A 14,629-nucleotide genomic window follows, 5' to 3' on the forward strand; every position below is an offset into this window, starting at 1 on the left:
CATAGGAGGCATTTGGGGTTCTATCAGAATTTCCAGGACTCCCGATTCACAAGCCACTAATAAGATGGTTTAGCTGCCTCACCATAGTCAAAGGGAATAATCATGGGAACATTGGTGAAATGCTTGCCATTTGTAAGTGTCAGTCAGCGGTGCTTCATTTATTAGATTGCCTCTCTTGCTCCTGGATTAAAAGTGCTAAATGCAATATTAGTGGTAACTAATATATCCCAATAGTGGCAAAATGCAGGAAACCCACAGGTTTCTCTGCATCCTTTTGTGAACTGTCCCTAATCACAGAAACATAGAATTAAAGGGTTGGAAGGGACCTCAAAAGTCATTGTTCCATGCTTTTATAATGAATGATTTTAGAGTGTTGTTTGTGCTGTACTTTTGTACTGTTTTATTGTTGTTAGCCGCCCTGAGCCCGGCTTCGGCTGCTGAGGGCGGGATATAAATAAAATTTAGTATTATTATTATTATTATTATTAAAATTTCATCGATACCTTTCCAAGCAAGACTGATCCTCCTAACTCTACAAGTCTGAAAGAGGGACCTCACACTACGCTTATAAAGGACAGGCTTTATTTAGCCTTTATTTAGCTATACACAAAAAGTGTTTTCTGGTGCATGTTTTATTTCCTTGAAAACACTATGCACAGAAGGTGTTACATGCGCAGAAGATGCTTGCATGACTAAATAGAACTGAACGGAGGTGAGCCTACAGCAGACAGTAGATTTGGGGCGCCATTAACACGGGTGTCTTAGGGTGGAGCAATGGGTGTCACCGTTCCCTTCCTTTCCCTATATTTCAGGTCACATTGCAGCAGTTAAATATATCGTTATATTAGTTATTTATGTTAGAAGAAAGTAACAAAAGATAGCCTGAACTACCAATGTGAGAAATATTTCCTACTATACTTCGCTCCTTACTATTTTGAGGAGGTGTTTGTATAAAATGGAGTTCTAACAGGCTTCCAAACCTTGCAATAACTCTTTACACACACACACATCACCACCACCACCCAATGCACATAATGAAACCTCTTCCCTGCCCTCATGGGAACCCAAAACACTACCCCCTGGCCATCAAGAGTAGCAAAGACGGCAATCAGCCTCTGATACACAATTCCCTGGGAAGTTCCACAAGCCTCAGTGAAGTGTTTTGGTGTTTGCCAGGATCAGCCATCACCAACGTGGTGCCCTGCAGGTCTTGGACTACAGCTGCCATCAGTGGAGTTAAAGGAAGTTGTAGTTCAAAACATCTGGAGGGCACCAGGTTGGCCAAGGCTGGCCAAGATCATGTTGGTGAAAGCATTTAGGATCGTGCCGTAAGGCAACAGTTTTCCCAGATGCTGTTCATTTCAATCAGACCAGCACAGGAGAGCATCCCCTATGGATTGTGCCTCACGCTAATTAGTGGAAGCAGGAAAGATGCCGTTGGGATTTTTCACCACACCAAAATGGGCTAGCCCTGAAACTAAATCTAAGTATATATATTTTTTACAGCAACAAAAGTGATTAAAGGTCCCATTGAGCAGTTTAATTTGGTGTAAAGTTACTAGAACATGGTGTGATTTAAAGTACTTTGAATAAAAAAAAACAGCTGGCGCCACTTCAACACAATGAAAATCAAGTATTTTAGGGAGGTGGGGTTTTTTGTTTTGTTTCCTTCCTTTGCAAAAAAAGCAGTCTGTATCCCTGAGAGGTATGCATTTTCAGACCCATGTATTCTGATTGCCCATGGTTCCTTAAATTTACATTTGTTATGTGTGCATTTTATTTTATCTTGCCTTTTATCCAAAGATCTAGTTCCCATTTCGGTGATGTAGGGCAGGAGAGGAACCTTAAGCCAAAGCCCAAGAAAACCTACACGCAACATAGGTGAATATGGATTGCTTTTTTATTGTTAGCTACCAGGGTTTCCTAATTCTTTCTTATATTTAAAATATTTTAAAATGTAAGGTAATATGCGTTGCATTTTAAAAGTTATCCCATAATTTTATTTTATTTTTAAAATGTACATTTAATTTAATCATTTTTAATGCACAGCATTTCTGTTTCATTAGAGCTTTGTGCTCATTTGTCAGAACATGGGAACATTTTATTGTCTTAAAATGGCAGTAGGACCTAGAATAGGGAGAGCCAAACTGATGACCTCCAGAGGTTGCTCCAGAGGATGTAAACGCCCATCACCCCCAAGCATTGACTAGGTTGGATGAGACAGAGGGGAGCTAGATTCTAGCACCACCTGGAGAGCACTGCATTGGTGAGCCCTGGGATAGAATGCTAAGTCCATAGCTTTGTTTAATTGAAGCTGAACATTTAGGGAAGGAACCTGGAATAGCCCTGTGGAAAGCTATGCTCCCGCAACGCATGTCCCACCACAAACACAGTCTGCAGCCACAACAAATCAGCTCCGAATTATGGAAGTCTCAGTAGAGAAACAGGCATGCAGGTAACCCTTCAAAAGTTACAACAATGCACCTCTGAAGAAGACACACGTGTGCATAAAAGCAATGTTTCAGAACATAGTCCAAGAACAGAGCCAACCATGAAAAGCCTTTAAGATATTAAACACAACAGGCAACGCTTTGGCAAAACCAGGTAAATAAAGGAAACAGTTCCATGGCTTAATCCTAAAAGTTTGTCCTTGGCACGCATGTCCCCACATCCACAATAAACAGAATGACTACCCTGTTTCTTGGCCCTAGGGTCCCAAAAAGACGCATTTGTCCAACATTCTTGATATTTTCACTGCATATTGCTGCTCTTCAAGAGAGCCTAGTAATTGTACTTTTGCAAAAGAGATGGGAGTCCTATGTTGGGGAGACACTACCCACATCCCTCCCACCCTATGCTCAGCTATAATAATCCCAATATTGCTTGGAGAGAAATGTCACAACAGTCAAACAATTTCAAGTTGATTTTCCTCTATAGTTGTGGTCCACTAAGATAGAAGTGCGCTATTTTTCAAAACTGCAGTGTTAAAGAATGTGATTCAGTACCTGGAGTTCTAAGCTAAGAGGGATCCCAGTCCAAATTTAATCTCCACCATAGACCCACTGGGTGATTAATTCACTGCCTCTTAACCTTAGTTGCCTTCTGTAAAATTGCTGCAATACTGAAAGCTCAGTAACTTAGCAAAATGTATATTGTTATTTATTACCTCTCGAAGGCACATATAAATGCTGCCCTTCATATTCACATTTAGAGGTAATGAAGCAAATTCATTCTCCAGAATTCAAAAGTGAATACTATATATACTCAGAATTTTGATTCTCACACACACACACACACACACACACACACACACACACACACACACACACACAAAAAAAATTGCTAAGCTGTTCCCTTGTACTGGACTGGTTTCTCCTAAAGGCAAATGTGTAAGTCTTTCCAGATACACCATTTTTTAAAAAAAAAATCATTGTACATTAAATGGCTGTGTCACTGGAAGCTATGATTCACTTAAACTTTAAAGCATAGAAAAATTTAAAGTTTAAATTATCTTTTCTCGCCTAGTGTACCTCCTACTCTCTGTACTGGGAACAAAGGGACAAATCCCCATACCAACGGCTGGATAATGTGCCTTTCGTCAGTATCTATCTATTTATTTGTTTATTTTCATTTTACTCCTGCATATTTTGGTTATTTGAACCAGGCCAGGCTTTTCTGGAATAGAGAGGAGATGGGCGTCTGATAATGGATTTGAATCCTGCGTGTTTCAAAGGCGGAGAGCAAGATAACAAGGGGTTAGAACTGTACTGTCATTTTTTAAAAACACATACACACACACCCGATGTTTTAAAAGCAAGGGGTAAAGGAAAAGGAGGCAAGCAAAAATTGCAGCACAAACCTACATACAAAGTGCTCATTTCAGCAAATTTTGCAAGGGCTTTAAATAACGTGTGTCAACGCTGTTTTTCATCGTTTTGAAGCAAATTGTAGTAAAGTGGTTATGTGACAAAAATAACAATAAATAGCAACAATTAGTATACATGATCAAGCCATTAAACCGTGAATTTCGTTTATTTCAACCCGGAAGTTAAGAAAGGGTGGTTTCTCTCTCGTTAAAATCGGTGGGACTCCCATTAACTTCGGCTGGATCGCGCACTGAATATCGGGCTAGAGCACACGAATTCAGAGAAGCCCAGAGTAGGGCTCAAGAGATGTATAGAAAAGGATCTCTTCAGTGATCTGAAAAAGACATGCTCTAAATTTCTGCCCTTTTAAAACAACGGAAAACAACAATAGCAACGTTGCATTATTTTCACTTCTGCTATGCGATATTGCCATAGAAATTCAGCGCATGGGAAAAGCGGATCAGGAGTTTCCCGAAGATTTTACCCTTCGCAGTGGGAGTTAAAGGCTGCAACGCTATGCCTGTTTGCCTGGGAGTAAGCCCCATTCAACTCAGTGAGGCTTGCTTCTGAGCAGGCACGAACAGAGCTGCGCTGTGCTCTGCCAAAAACATCACAAAATGCTGCCTTTTACACGGATTCGGGTTCCAGAACCTTTCGAGGTTAGAGGCGCATTTGATAGGAAACCACCAGAGACAAAAGATAATTTCTACGAGAGCTGAAAGTGGTTCGAGAGAGTCTCTGCTTTCCATGGCCTATGGACACACACCGTTTTTTCTTTTCTTTTTAAGAACACCAACCACACAATGCAGCCTTCAAAACCTGCGCACCTGGTGTGATGACCCTGCCCTGGGTGTCTACATTAAGACCACCATCAGCAATCTCTCTCCTAAACCACAAATCATAGGTTATTATTTTCACATCTACGATGCGCGGAGGGGAGCGCAATCTTTCTTAATTTTCTCAAAAGCTGGCGCTGTGCAACTTTCCCCACTCATTCTCTTTGCCGAAACAAGAATAAATTTAATGGGGAAATATCACAAAATAAAGCGAAAATGCTCTGGGTATACATAGCAACCCTGGGGACGGCTGGGCCAGGGGATGGGGGAGGCTAAATCTCGTCTCAGTCCCCAACAGCCAGGTGCAACGCTAAGCGAGCGGAGGTGATGCGAATTAATTCCGTTTAATGCAGTTCCACGCCGGCTTTGGAGTTCCGCAAAAACTAAGTTTCTTGGAGTTGTGGCTAACAAAAGCGTCCTAGTTATTTTGCGTCCAAGGCCTCAGGTTAGGGACCTTGTTCTGGCGATCCACTGAGGATCCTTTTCCTGAGACCACGTTGTCGCAGCAGCCACCTGGCCCAATGCTGGGACTCACATCATCGCCCAGGAACAACGGGAGGAGGAGGCTGTCGTTATTGACCTCGCAGTTTTTCCAGGGAAAGGTTGGGAACAAACGGCTTGAAATCCGGTCTGCGCCTGGGATGCTCGCCCACCGGTGGCAAGATCCACTTATACAAGACGCAGTACTTAGAAAGGGAAGACAGACCCGCGAAGGGAGACGCGAGGCTGCTGCCTGCGGCGCAGTACATTGCACGGGAAGGGAGAGAGGGAGGGCGCTGGAGAACGAGTTTTCCTCCAGTTGATATAATGGAATTAGGAGAGCCCACCCTCCCTAGGGGATCCCACCACGGGAAAGGAAACGGGGGTGGGAGCCACGCAGATTCCGAAGGAGAGATCAAAACTGGAGGGTCTCTTCGTCCTCTCTCTCCACTGAGCTTCCAAAATGACGAAGGAGGTAGGTACCCAAAAAAACAAAAAAGGGGTCCCCGGTGCCTTTTGCTTTCCTAGGATCCTGCCAGCACCCCCTCCCCCACTTCAACAAGGCAAGCAGCCAAGCAGAGATTTGCTTTAAGCAACAGAATGCAATGAAAGTTGTTGTTTTCCTCTTTATAGATGGTTTTCTATTTGTCTCAACTGGAGGGAGTGGGCGGAAGAATGATGGCTGTGTTTTTGTTGGAGCTGTAGAAAACACACACAAAAAAACAGCAACTGTTTAAAAAAAGCGAGTAAAGAAAAGTGAGGAAACCGTCATTTTTGTGTCTTTAAATTAGTGGTTCGAAAATGCAAGAGGCTGCTGATTTTCTGGAGATTTGAAAAATGCAGGAATGCTTTGTTCTCCCCCCCCCCCACCCGCCGGACAAGGAGTGAGGGGGGCATCAAAAATCACGGCAGAACAGAGACACCCAGACCCTTTAAGTCGGTGTCAGTAATTTGTTTTTTCTTCGCTCATCAGTGTAGAAGAGGTGCAGTTAAACGGAATTAAAAATGTCCCTAGATGTAAAATAACAAAATGCCCTTAAATGCAAAATCGAGTGTTTGTATTTTGTTTATGGTCTGAAGTCCTGTTTGACTTATTTCCTGACAGACTCCAACAGGAGCGGCTGATGTTCACACAGAAGGCAGCGGAAGTTAGGGTAAAGGGGAAGAAAGGGTTATTTGTCTGTCCCCAGCTACGCGCGCGCGGAAAGGGGGAATCCGCGACAGATCTCTGGAAAGCGCGCAAAGAGATTAAAGCCGAGCGTCGGGAAAGGCGACGGCGCTCTGGCGCGCAAACAAGACCGCGAGAAAATCTGCATCTCCAGAGGCCGCCGCTTGCCAGGGCTTGGTCCCATCACGACAGCAAATCGATGGGGCGCAAACATTCAGCCCCCCACCTCTCGACCACAGTCTCCGTGCCCCTCTGGGTATAGACAGTTGAAAACAAGGAACCTCAGGACACTTCCCCACACGGGCCACTTAACCATTTCATCTGCCTAATCTGCGGTTAAGCACGCTTCCCACACCTGCGAAAGACGCAGCGCACCTGCCCTTTCTCCTGCGCAAGCGTCACAGAAAATAATATAAGCGCCGCAGAAAATGCGCATTACCATCCGAGCTTAAGATTCAAATTATTTACATATTATCCAGAAGCTTGTATTTCTATAGCCCACGCAAAATCCTCTTTTAATTTTCTATCCTCCGCCTCTCCCTCCGCACTTTTACCCCTCCCCTCTCCCTTCCTGTTTATCTGTCTCTCCCCCCCCCCCCATTTTTGGTTATTTACTTGCTCCTTTCAATTACTTTTAGGTGTTTAGGGATCAGAAAACTGTTTGCACTACGTGGTATACGAATGGTGACGCGCAGGGCATGCTAAAAACGGTTTTATACAAAACCACATTCATAAAATGCATTATAATATATAATCACTGTCGCACAATTCTCGTGCCTATGTGCACAGGCAGGCTGCGTAAAATTCTAACCCCATTTCGGGAAGAGAAAACTCCTTGATATGGAAAACATCAGCGGTTCGGACAAAGGAGGCGAGAGAAATCGGGGCTTGCCACTCCGAATTTAGAAAACCTGTCTTTTCGTTCTTAGCCCAAAGCGTCGCCTTTCGCTCGGCAACCGGCGGCGAGGGCGAGTTCCTGTCTCCTCAAATCCAAGGAAGGGAAAGGAACACACAGACACCTTGCAACCAACCCCCCTTTGGGTCCAGATCTGGGCTCCCCTCCGCGCCGAGGTTCCATACTCAAGTTACATTTCGACACGGTGGGGAAAAGAGGATTTGCTGCTGGACGCAACAACATAGATATTCCCCATCACAGCCCAGTCAGTCTCGAGGGATGGGGGGGGGGGGTCGGGCTGCCCAGTTCGCCCTCTCCGCCCGCCCCCTCCCAAAGGAAAGGCGGCTCCAGTCCGGTCAGGAAACCGAAGTCTCCGGACGTCGTGGTGCAAGCGAGGTAGGGACGTTGACAGAGAACGACGCTTCCCCGCCTTGAGTGAATTGGAGAAGGCCGAGAAAAGATATCAGAGAGGAGGCCAGGGATATATCCCCATGATAAGAGGTGACTTCGTCTCTCTCCTTACGGTCCCCAGGAGAGAGAATGAATTCACTCGACAAAGAAATCGGATCAAGTCACAGCCGAGAATCGGAGCAAGACCCGCACCTTCTTCGTACCTATTCTACCTTGACTCTTTCCTGCTCTTGGCCCCCACCACCCTCCCTCGTTTTCCACTAGTAAGAACAACCAGAACGCGCAGAACCATTGGAGAGGGGAAACCAAAGCACGGGGAACCGAACCCTCTCAGCTTATCTCAAATTTCACTCAAATCCAGATTCGATTTTCTGGCTGGGGAAATCTGAATTGGGAGTCGGGGTGGGAGGGAAGGAAGACATCTAAAAGGAAAAGAAGGCGCATTTTATAGCTTGAATCCGAAACCACCACGTTATCCGAACTAACGTGGATTTAATTCGATTTGCGTCCTATTAATCCGGGTACAACCCATCCACTTTAATGAGGCTGTGAATTCCAGACTGGATCACTGCGGAAAAGGTGATGGGTTAGTCAACCGTTCAGAGAAAAGAGTTGCCTTAAAACAAAACAAAAAGAAAACACCTCTCTCTCCTCAACTGACTTGAAATTGACAACACACTTCGACTTCGAACCACCGTCTATCCTGGGAACTTGGGTTTCCAGGGAAATCCGTTCGCTTCCTTCGCGTTAGCCTGTTTGCTAGGGGTGGGGTTGAAACACCTGCATTTTATGGAAATACGGTAAATGAGCCAAAATTGGGGTGCGCAGGGAAAGAGGACGACGCAAACCATTAGTGAAGGTAATGGCGCAGTGCCATTTTGCCACAGATTCTCCGAGCGAAGAATTGTTCTTAAAAACAGGAGACTGTGGAGGGCACACCCAATACTGAGGAAAGAATGGAGTATGCTTTATTTGAGTGGCATCTGGGTGCTCAGAGCCTCGCAAAACGGGAGCAGTCAGAAAAAGGAGACGTGGCGGCGGGTGGCGGCAGTCAGCCGTCCTTAACAGGTTAAATGCCTGCGCATCTCTATTAGGAAAAGAGCTTCCGAGCGTTTGCGGTGCCCTTTGCTTCTTTCCAGAAACGCCTAGGTGGAATCCCCCACCTGCTCCAACAAAAATTAAAAGATGTCTTTGAAAAAACCCCTCCATTAAAAAAGCGCGCCCCAGTCAGGCGGGATCAGGAGACCTCCTTCGTCGAATCAAAAGGGAAAGAGAGAGGGAAGAAGGTGTACTCGGGTCCCGGGACCAGAGTTCCTCGGCAGGCGTTTGGGCAGGTGGGACTTTGCAAAGGAAGGGAGGGAAGCAAGAACGCATTCGCACGATCGGATGTATGGGATCAAGGAAAGGAAGAAAACCCGTGGGGAAAAGAGTCCCGAGAGAAAAATCGGAAGGATTAGGAAGGACATGGGCACTTCGAGATGGAATAGAGATTTCAGCCCAAACATTTATAGGAATAAACAAACAAACTGGGAACCTGAGAAGGCCTAGTCGGCAAAGAGATAGCATCATCTCCACCGATTTCCATGGGCTTAAGAGCACCTTGCTCTGCGCGGGTTGTGGCCTTTGCGTCCGTGCGCGCAGAGATAGTGCTTTTATTTTTAATGCATTTAGAGGCGGGATAGTTTTTTTTTGCGGGCCGACCTAAAATACTGAATGCACACAACATCCAGCTCCGCCCAGGAGCGGGCAATCCTCTGCGTATTCCAATGTTGACAGAGAGAGATAAAACAGGGAGATATAAATATGTAAATGAATACTTTGACGTTTGTGTACACATGGAAAAAAAGGCAGGGGGAAATGGGGGAATGCAGACGCACGCGCGCGCGCACTCCAGCGGTTAGATAATTGGAATTTAACGGACTTTCTGAGTTATATTCTAGGCCTAATTGAATTAAACCAATTGACTCTCCATTAGAAATACTCTAGCAGTGACCCAGGCTATAAATTTGGGGCACACGGTTTGCAGCAAGTTCCTGATCTATGTTTCCGCATGCAGTCAGCCCGTCTTTCCTTCCTTCCTTCCGCCCTTCCTTCCTTCCTTAATTTGGTTTTCAGAAAAATAGGAGCAGCAGCTCCGGAAAGAAATAAAAACGGGACGGGAGCCTAACCGAAAGATAATTCTCGATGGCCCACCGGCGGGCGAGAAAGTCCTCGAAGAGGATAAATGGGGCGCAGACGAAAGAGCAAATTTAAGGCTCTTTCCCGCAAGAGGTACAGTCCAGTTTGCCAAAGGTGAAGAGCCACATAGCAAAGTATAGGATTCAAGTGTTTGCATCCACGCGCTGTCGCATCCCCAATTCGCATTTTTTAAAGGTGTAGGCTTCTCTAGGTGGAAATCTAAAGTTGGATTCCCGTGTAGCTGCGCCGTAGCCCGCCCCCCATATTGGAGGAAGGGCAAGCTCCATTCCGAGGGGTGTTAAGTTGACACGACAGGTCGGGAGTTCATCCAGCTCCCCAGTTTTCCAAACTGGGTTGCAGGCCAAGTTCAGCAAAGATGCGTATCCAAATGCGCATTAGGATTTTTCTACGCATTTCACTCAGCGGAACCGAGTATTCAATCAGGCATGGGTACTGGGCTGCGCATGCACGTTTACTCGCAAGCTATTGTGTTCAGTGGGTTTTACTCTCAAGTAGCGGAGTTGAGGATTGTGGTCCTGGAGCGGTAGAGGGATCCTAGCCGCTTTTTCCAGTCGGGTCTGTACTGGAAAGGCTCGTGGTTTGGGCGTATCGGCTGTACTCCTCCCAAAGCCCGCCTTAAAGGAATTGCTTAGCTTTCTGGTTCCTTTAGGAAGCCAGTTCCTTAAGCTGTGCCTAGCAAGAACCCGCTTTGCAAGGGGAATGCCTTATATTGTTTGCGCGCGTGGCTACTATCCGCAAGCAAGTTGAGCCGTGAATTATTGCAGATCAAGCCATCGTAGAGGGAAATCAAAAGCAGCCCAATCTCTGCGTGTGAGTTTAGGCGGAAGCAAGGCCCTCTGCGTTCAACGGGGTTTGATCCCAAGTAAGTGTGTGGGCTGGAGCCTGCTCCGCCTTAGCTGGGCTGGTATGCGGATCAGGGCCTCACGTGGATCCCCGCCGCTTAGAGCACGATGCCCGCGTCTTAGTTAATAGGTTTTCTGGATCGAAGCCACGGAATGTTCCTACCGACAGAAATTGTTAGGAAATTAACGTTCGGCTTTTAAAAAAAAGACTCTCTTGGCCTCATGTAAATGAGTGTACTCTCTCAGGATGGGTCCATTACGCAGACAGGTAAGTGCCCCCAGCTTAAGGCTACACTTAAGACTGTCGATTTGAATAGGATTGTGCCGGACGCAGAACGCAGCCCTCCAGTTTCACCGGATTTGGGGATGGCGGCGGCATTGAAGTCCCTGGGGGTTATTATTATTTTCGTGGGGCGGGGGAACACTAAGGCCCATGGAACGCTTCCTTACTTCCGAGTATGCATGAACAGGCTTCGGTTCTCCATAGTCCATACTGGCTTCGGGGCGATGCCAAAACATACGGCGTCAGCCTTCTCTAAGTCGAGGGCTGCTTGCCCTGCGCTCAATTCTGAAACTAAAGATCTCCCTTTTGAAAGCCTCCGAGGCAGCCAGGTAGATTTACCGGCCCAAAGCAGCCAAGGCAGTCAAAGGATAGCAGCAAGAGGCAGCGGGGAGCCCGGCGGCGGGCAAGAGAAAGGAACAGCGAAGAACACGGCGTAGCGCGCTTGTGCCACGCGCGCAGCAGTCGGGAAGGGCAGGCGAGGGCGCACAGCAAGCGGGAGATGCGCGACCACCTGCTGGCTGCACACAGAGAGACGCGCAGCCCTCCGCCACACGCCGGCGGCAGGTCCCGTGTTTGTGCGTTCAGGGGGGGAAAGGGCGCGTGAGCACATCTGTTTCAGCACCCTCTCTCTCGGGACTTCACACGTGCACACAAACGTAGAGAGACAGGAGGGTGACCAGTTCATACGCACGCGTGCATGCATCTATCCATAACGCGTCTGTGCATCCTGCGAAGGCGACACAGGAGGCCCATACTGGCAAAACAGCCGCCGCTCTGCGGCTACAAGGGCTCATATGACCGGAACCAAGCTGAATGTTTCCTTGGCCAGCAATGTCATATAGACCCAGGGAGGGGAGAGAGAGGACCTTTTCAGCCTCGTTATGGGCAACACAGGAGCGCGGACACGATCCACGCTCTTAAGTCCCGCAGTTTTCAAAGAGAGAGTAAAACACAAGACTTATTAGAAGCTCCACTGAAATGAACTGGGCTTAACAGCTGTTAACTCTGGGGCGCACAGTGCCCCAATTTCTCTCACACGCACAAACCCCGTTCTGACACGCATTGATTTATTTGCAGAGCCCACGGAGGCCGGAGGAATTCAAGGAAGCGTAATGAGGTTCGTAGCCTTGAATTGCGTCCGGAGACTTCTCTAGAGGCGGCCCCATTTAAAAGGTACACATCACCCTTGCCATTTGCACACACAAAACGTGTGCTCCTCAGCAGGCTTCCCGCTTGGCAACTTAATATACACATATGTAATATATACGCACACATTACAAACCCACAAACTGTGCATTTTGTTGCTTCATAGATGAACGGAGTAGCCACATGTTTTATAAACAGACTGATTCCATGTCTGTCAACCCAGAAATCGGCCCCGAGGTATTTAGTTATTTATAAGTGAGTAACATACTCACTTAAGATAACTTATAAGTTATTCGCTTATAAGTGAGCGAGGGGTTTTTAGGATTGCACTCGGAGGCTGAAATCCTAATCATGACTTAGAAAGAAATATGCACTTAGTAATAATAATAATAATAATAATTTATTATTTATACCCCGCCCATCTGGCTGGGCCTCCCCAGCCACTCTGGGCGGCTTCCATAAAAACCAAAAATACAATAAAATGTCACAAGTTAAAAACTTCCCTGAACAGGGCTGCCTTAAGATGTCTCCTGAATGTCAGGTAGTTGTTTATCGCTTTGACATCTGCTGGAAGGGCGTTCCACAGGGCGGGCGCCACTACCGAGAAGGCCCTCTGCCTGGTTCCCTGTAGCTTTGCTTCTCGCAGTGAGGGAACCGCCAGAAGGCCCTCGGCGCTGGACCTCAGCGTCCGGGCAGACTGATGGGGGTGGAGACGCTCCTTCAGGTATACTGGACCCGCTGAACTCAGGGGAAGAACTGGCAAGCGGATCCATGCCTGCTGCTTACCTAGACGCTGGTCTCATTTTAAATCAGGGGCTCTCACCTCTGAATATAGTTTGAGACTGGGCTGCCAGGCAGATCGAGGCAGGTTCACAAGGAAGGATACGACCAGACAGGTGCTGCGCTATATACACAATACCGTTCACCAGCATACGTATTAAGAGATAAAGTTGGGGAAAATACGTTTTGCACGGGGAAATATATACATGATTGACTTCTCCAGACCTCCCTCACCTATTCGTACCCGTTTATATGCACATACTTGGGTCTACCTACCTCTTTCCGTAAACAGACACTCCTGATCTATCTGCAGAGGCACACCGCGAAAGACATGCTGCACGTCTAAGAATAGACACCAGATAATCCCCACACTCCCCTCGGTACACGCATCTTCCCGGGGCTACAAATATACACGCGCGCACACAAAAAGGATGTCATTTGGGAAAGCAACGCACAAATAACCAGGGCAATGAGTTCGCAGCGGTTCGTGTATCCGCTACTCTTACTCTCAAGAAAGCCACAACGTTGGAGTAAGCAGCGGGGGGGGGGGTCAATTGCCCTTCGACGCAGCCTAGTCAAAACAAAACTGTTTGGGAAGGAAGCGCGTCGGGATGGGGAACTGGGCGACAATCACTTTATTTAAAAGCAACAAATGCCCCCCCTCGCTCATGCATACCCTTCGGATGGAGGCCCCACGAGGGAGGGGTGGCCCCCGTTATTTGCCCCTTGGAAGAGGAAAAGGAGGGATTGGAGGCGTCAGGCTTCAGGCAAACTTCTTGCGAGCCGCTGTTATGTCTTCCCTGATTCCTCTACCTGCCATTCTTCTTTCTGCCTTCCCACTGACCACTAACCTCTTTAAGCTTCCGAGGTGCTTTGAACGCTAAGATTATCCGTGAAGCAAAGAGACTCCTATGCACCTCCATGCAGCTATTTAAACAGGAAAAGTAACCAGCCCACCTGTTTACAACCTTGAAATATCGCTAGCGCAGCGCTACATAAACACACACGCGCACTCTCCTAGTCTTCTTCTTCATATCTGGGCAGCGCAGTTATTATAATAATCCTCCCTGCACCATTCGAGCTCCTAAGACTGCCAGTTTTCTTTATTATTAAATCAATGTGGGAGAGGGAGCGAGAGAGGGAGAGAGAGAGAGAGAGAGAGAAAATTCCTTACGTTGCATTGGCACACCGAGGATTTCTGGAAGCCCCTTGACAGAACCTTCTGTAGTGAGTGCTGAGCTTTGCATCATTTTATTTCAAACGTGTCGAGCAGAGGGGGGAAAAATGGGGACGGAAAAACCCCCCAGGAGAATATATGTCTATAGATTTAATAAAATAAAAATTAAAAAATCTTGATCAATAACAAAAACAAAAAAAAAACCCACGGAGTATGATCGGGGCCGATCCTTCTAGGCGCTGTAGGAGGGCTGAGGCTGACCCTTCAAATCCCCTTGGCTTCTCCTGCTATCCCAGCTTGACTGTATCCTGGGTGAAAAGTGCTTGCTGCAGTGGTGCTCCTCGTCGTAGGAGCGCTGGTCCAGGAGAGGCAGCTTTGATTCATTCACACTGCAGGGAGAGGGCGTGACGTCACTTTCCGCAGGGAAGCCACGCCCCCTCCAGCCAATCCCTGCGCGCCTCCTTTCAAAAAGACCCGGGGCGGGGGAAGAAGGCGACGGAGCAGCAAGTTCAGGGAGCGGAGCGCGGCTGGGCGGACGCGTCCCGG

At 47.3% G+C, this 14,629-nt stretch overlaps 1 protein-coding gene across 1 annotated transcript in view; it reads right to left on the reverse strand.

The window, feature by feature from the left end:
* The window catches only part of LHX4 (LIM homeobox 4), a gene marked incomplete at its 5' end in the record, with an annotated part of 71,915 nt that extends 57,759 nt beyond the window's left edge, over nt 1-14,156 (reverse strand). The window contains one exon of the mRNA XM_081194490.1: nt 14,081-14,156. Within this exon, the coding sequence (XP_081050616.1) occupies nt 14,081-14,156 (76 nt within the window). The remainder of the gene's footprint in view (nt 1-14,080) is intronic.
* Between the last annotated feature and the right edge of the window lie 473 nt (nt 14,157-14,629).

This window comes from Podarcis bocagei, assembly GCF_964188305.1.
Source record: "Podarcis bocagei genome assembly, chromosome: 5".
NCBI classification, from domain to species: domain Eukaryota; kingdom Metazoa; phylum Chordata; class Lepidosauria; order Squamata; family Lacertidae; genus Podarcis; species Podarcis bocagei.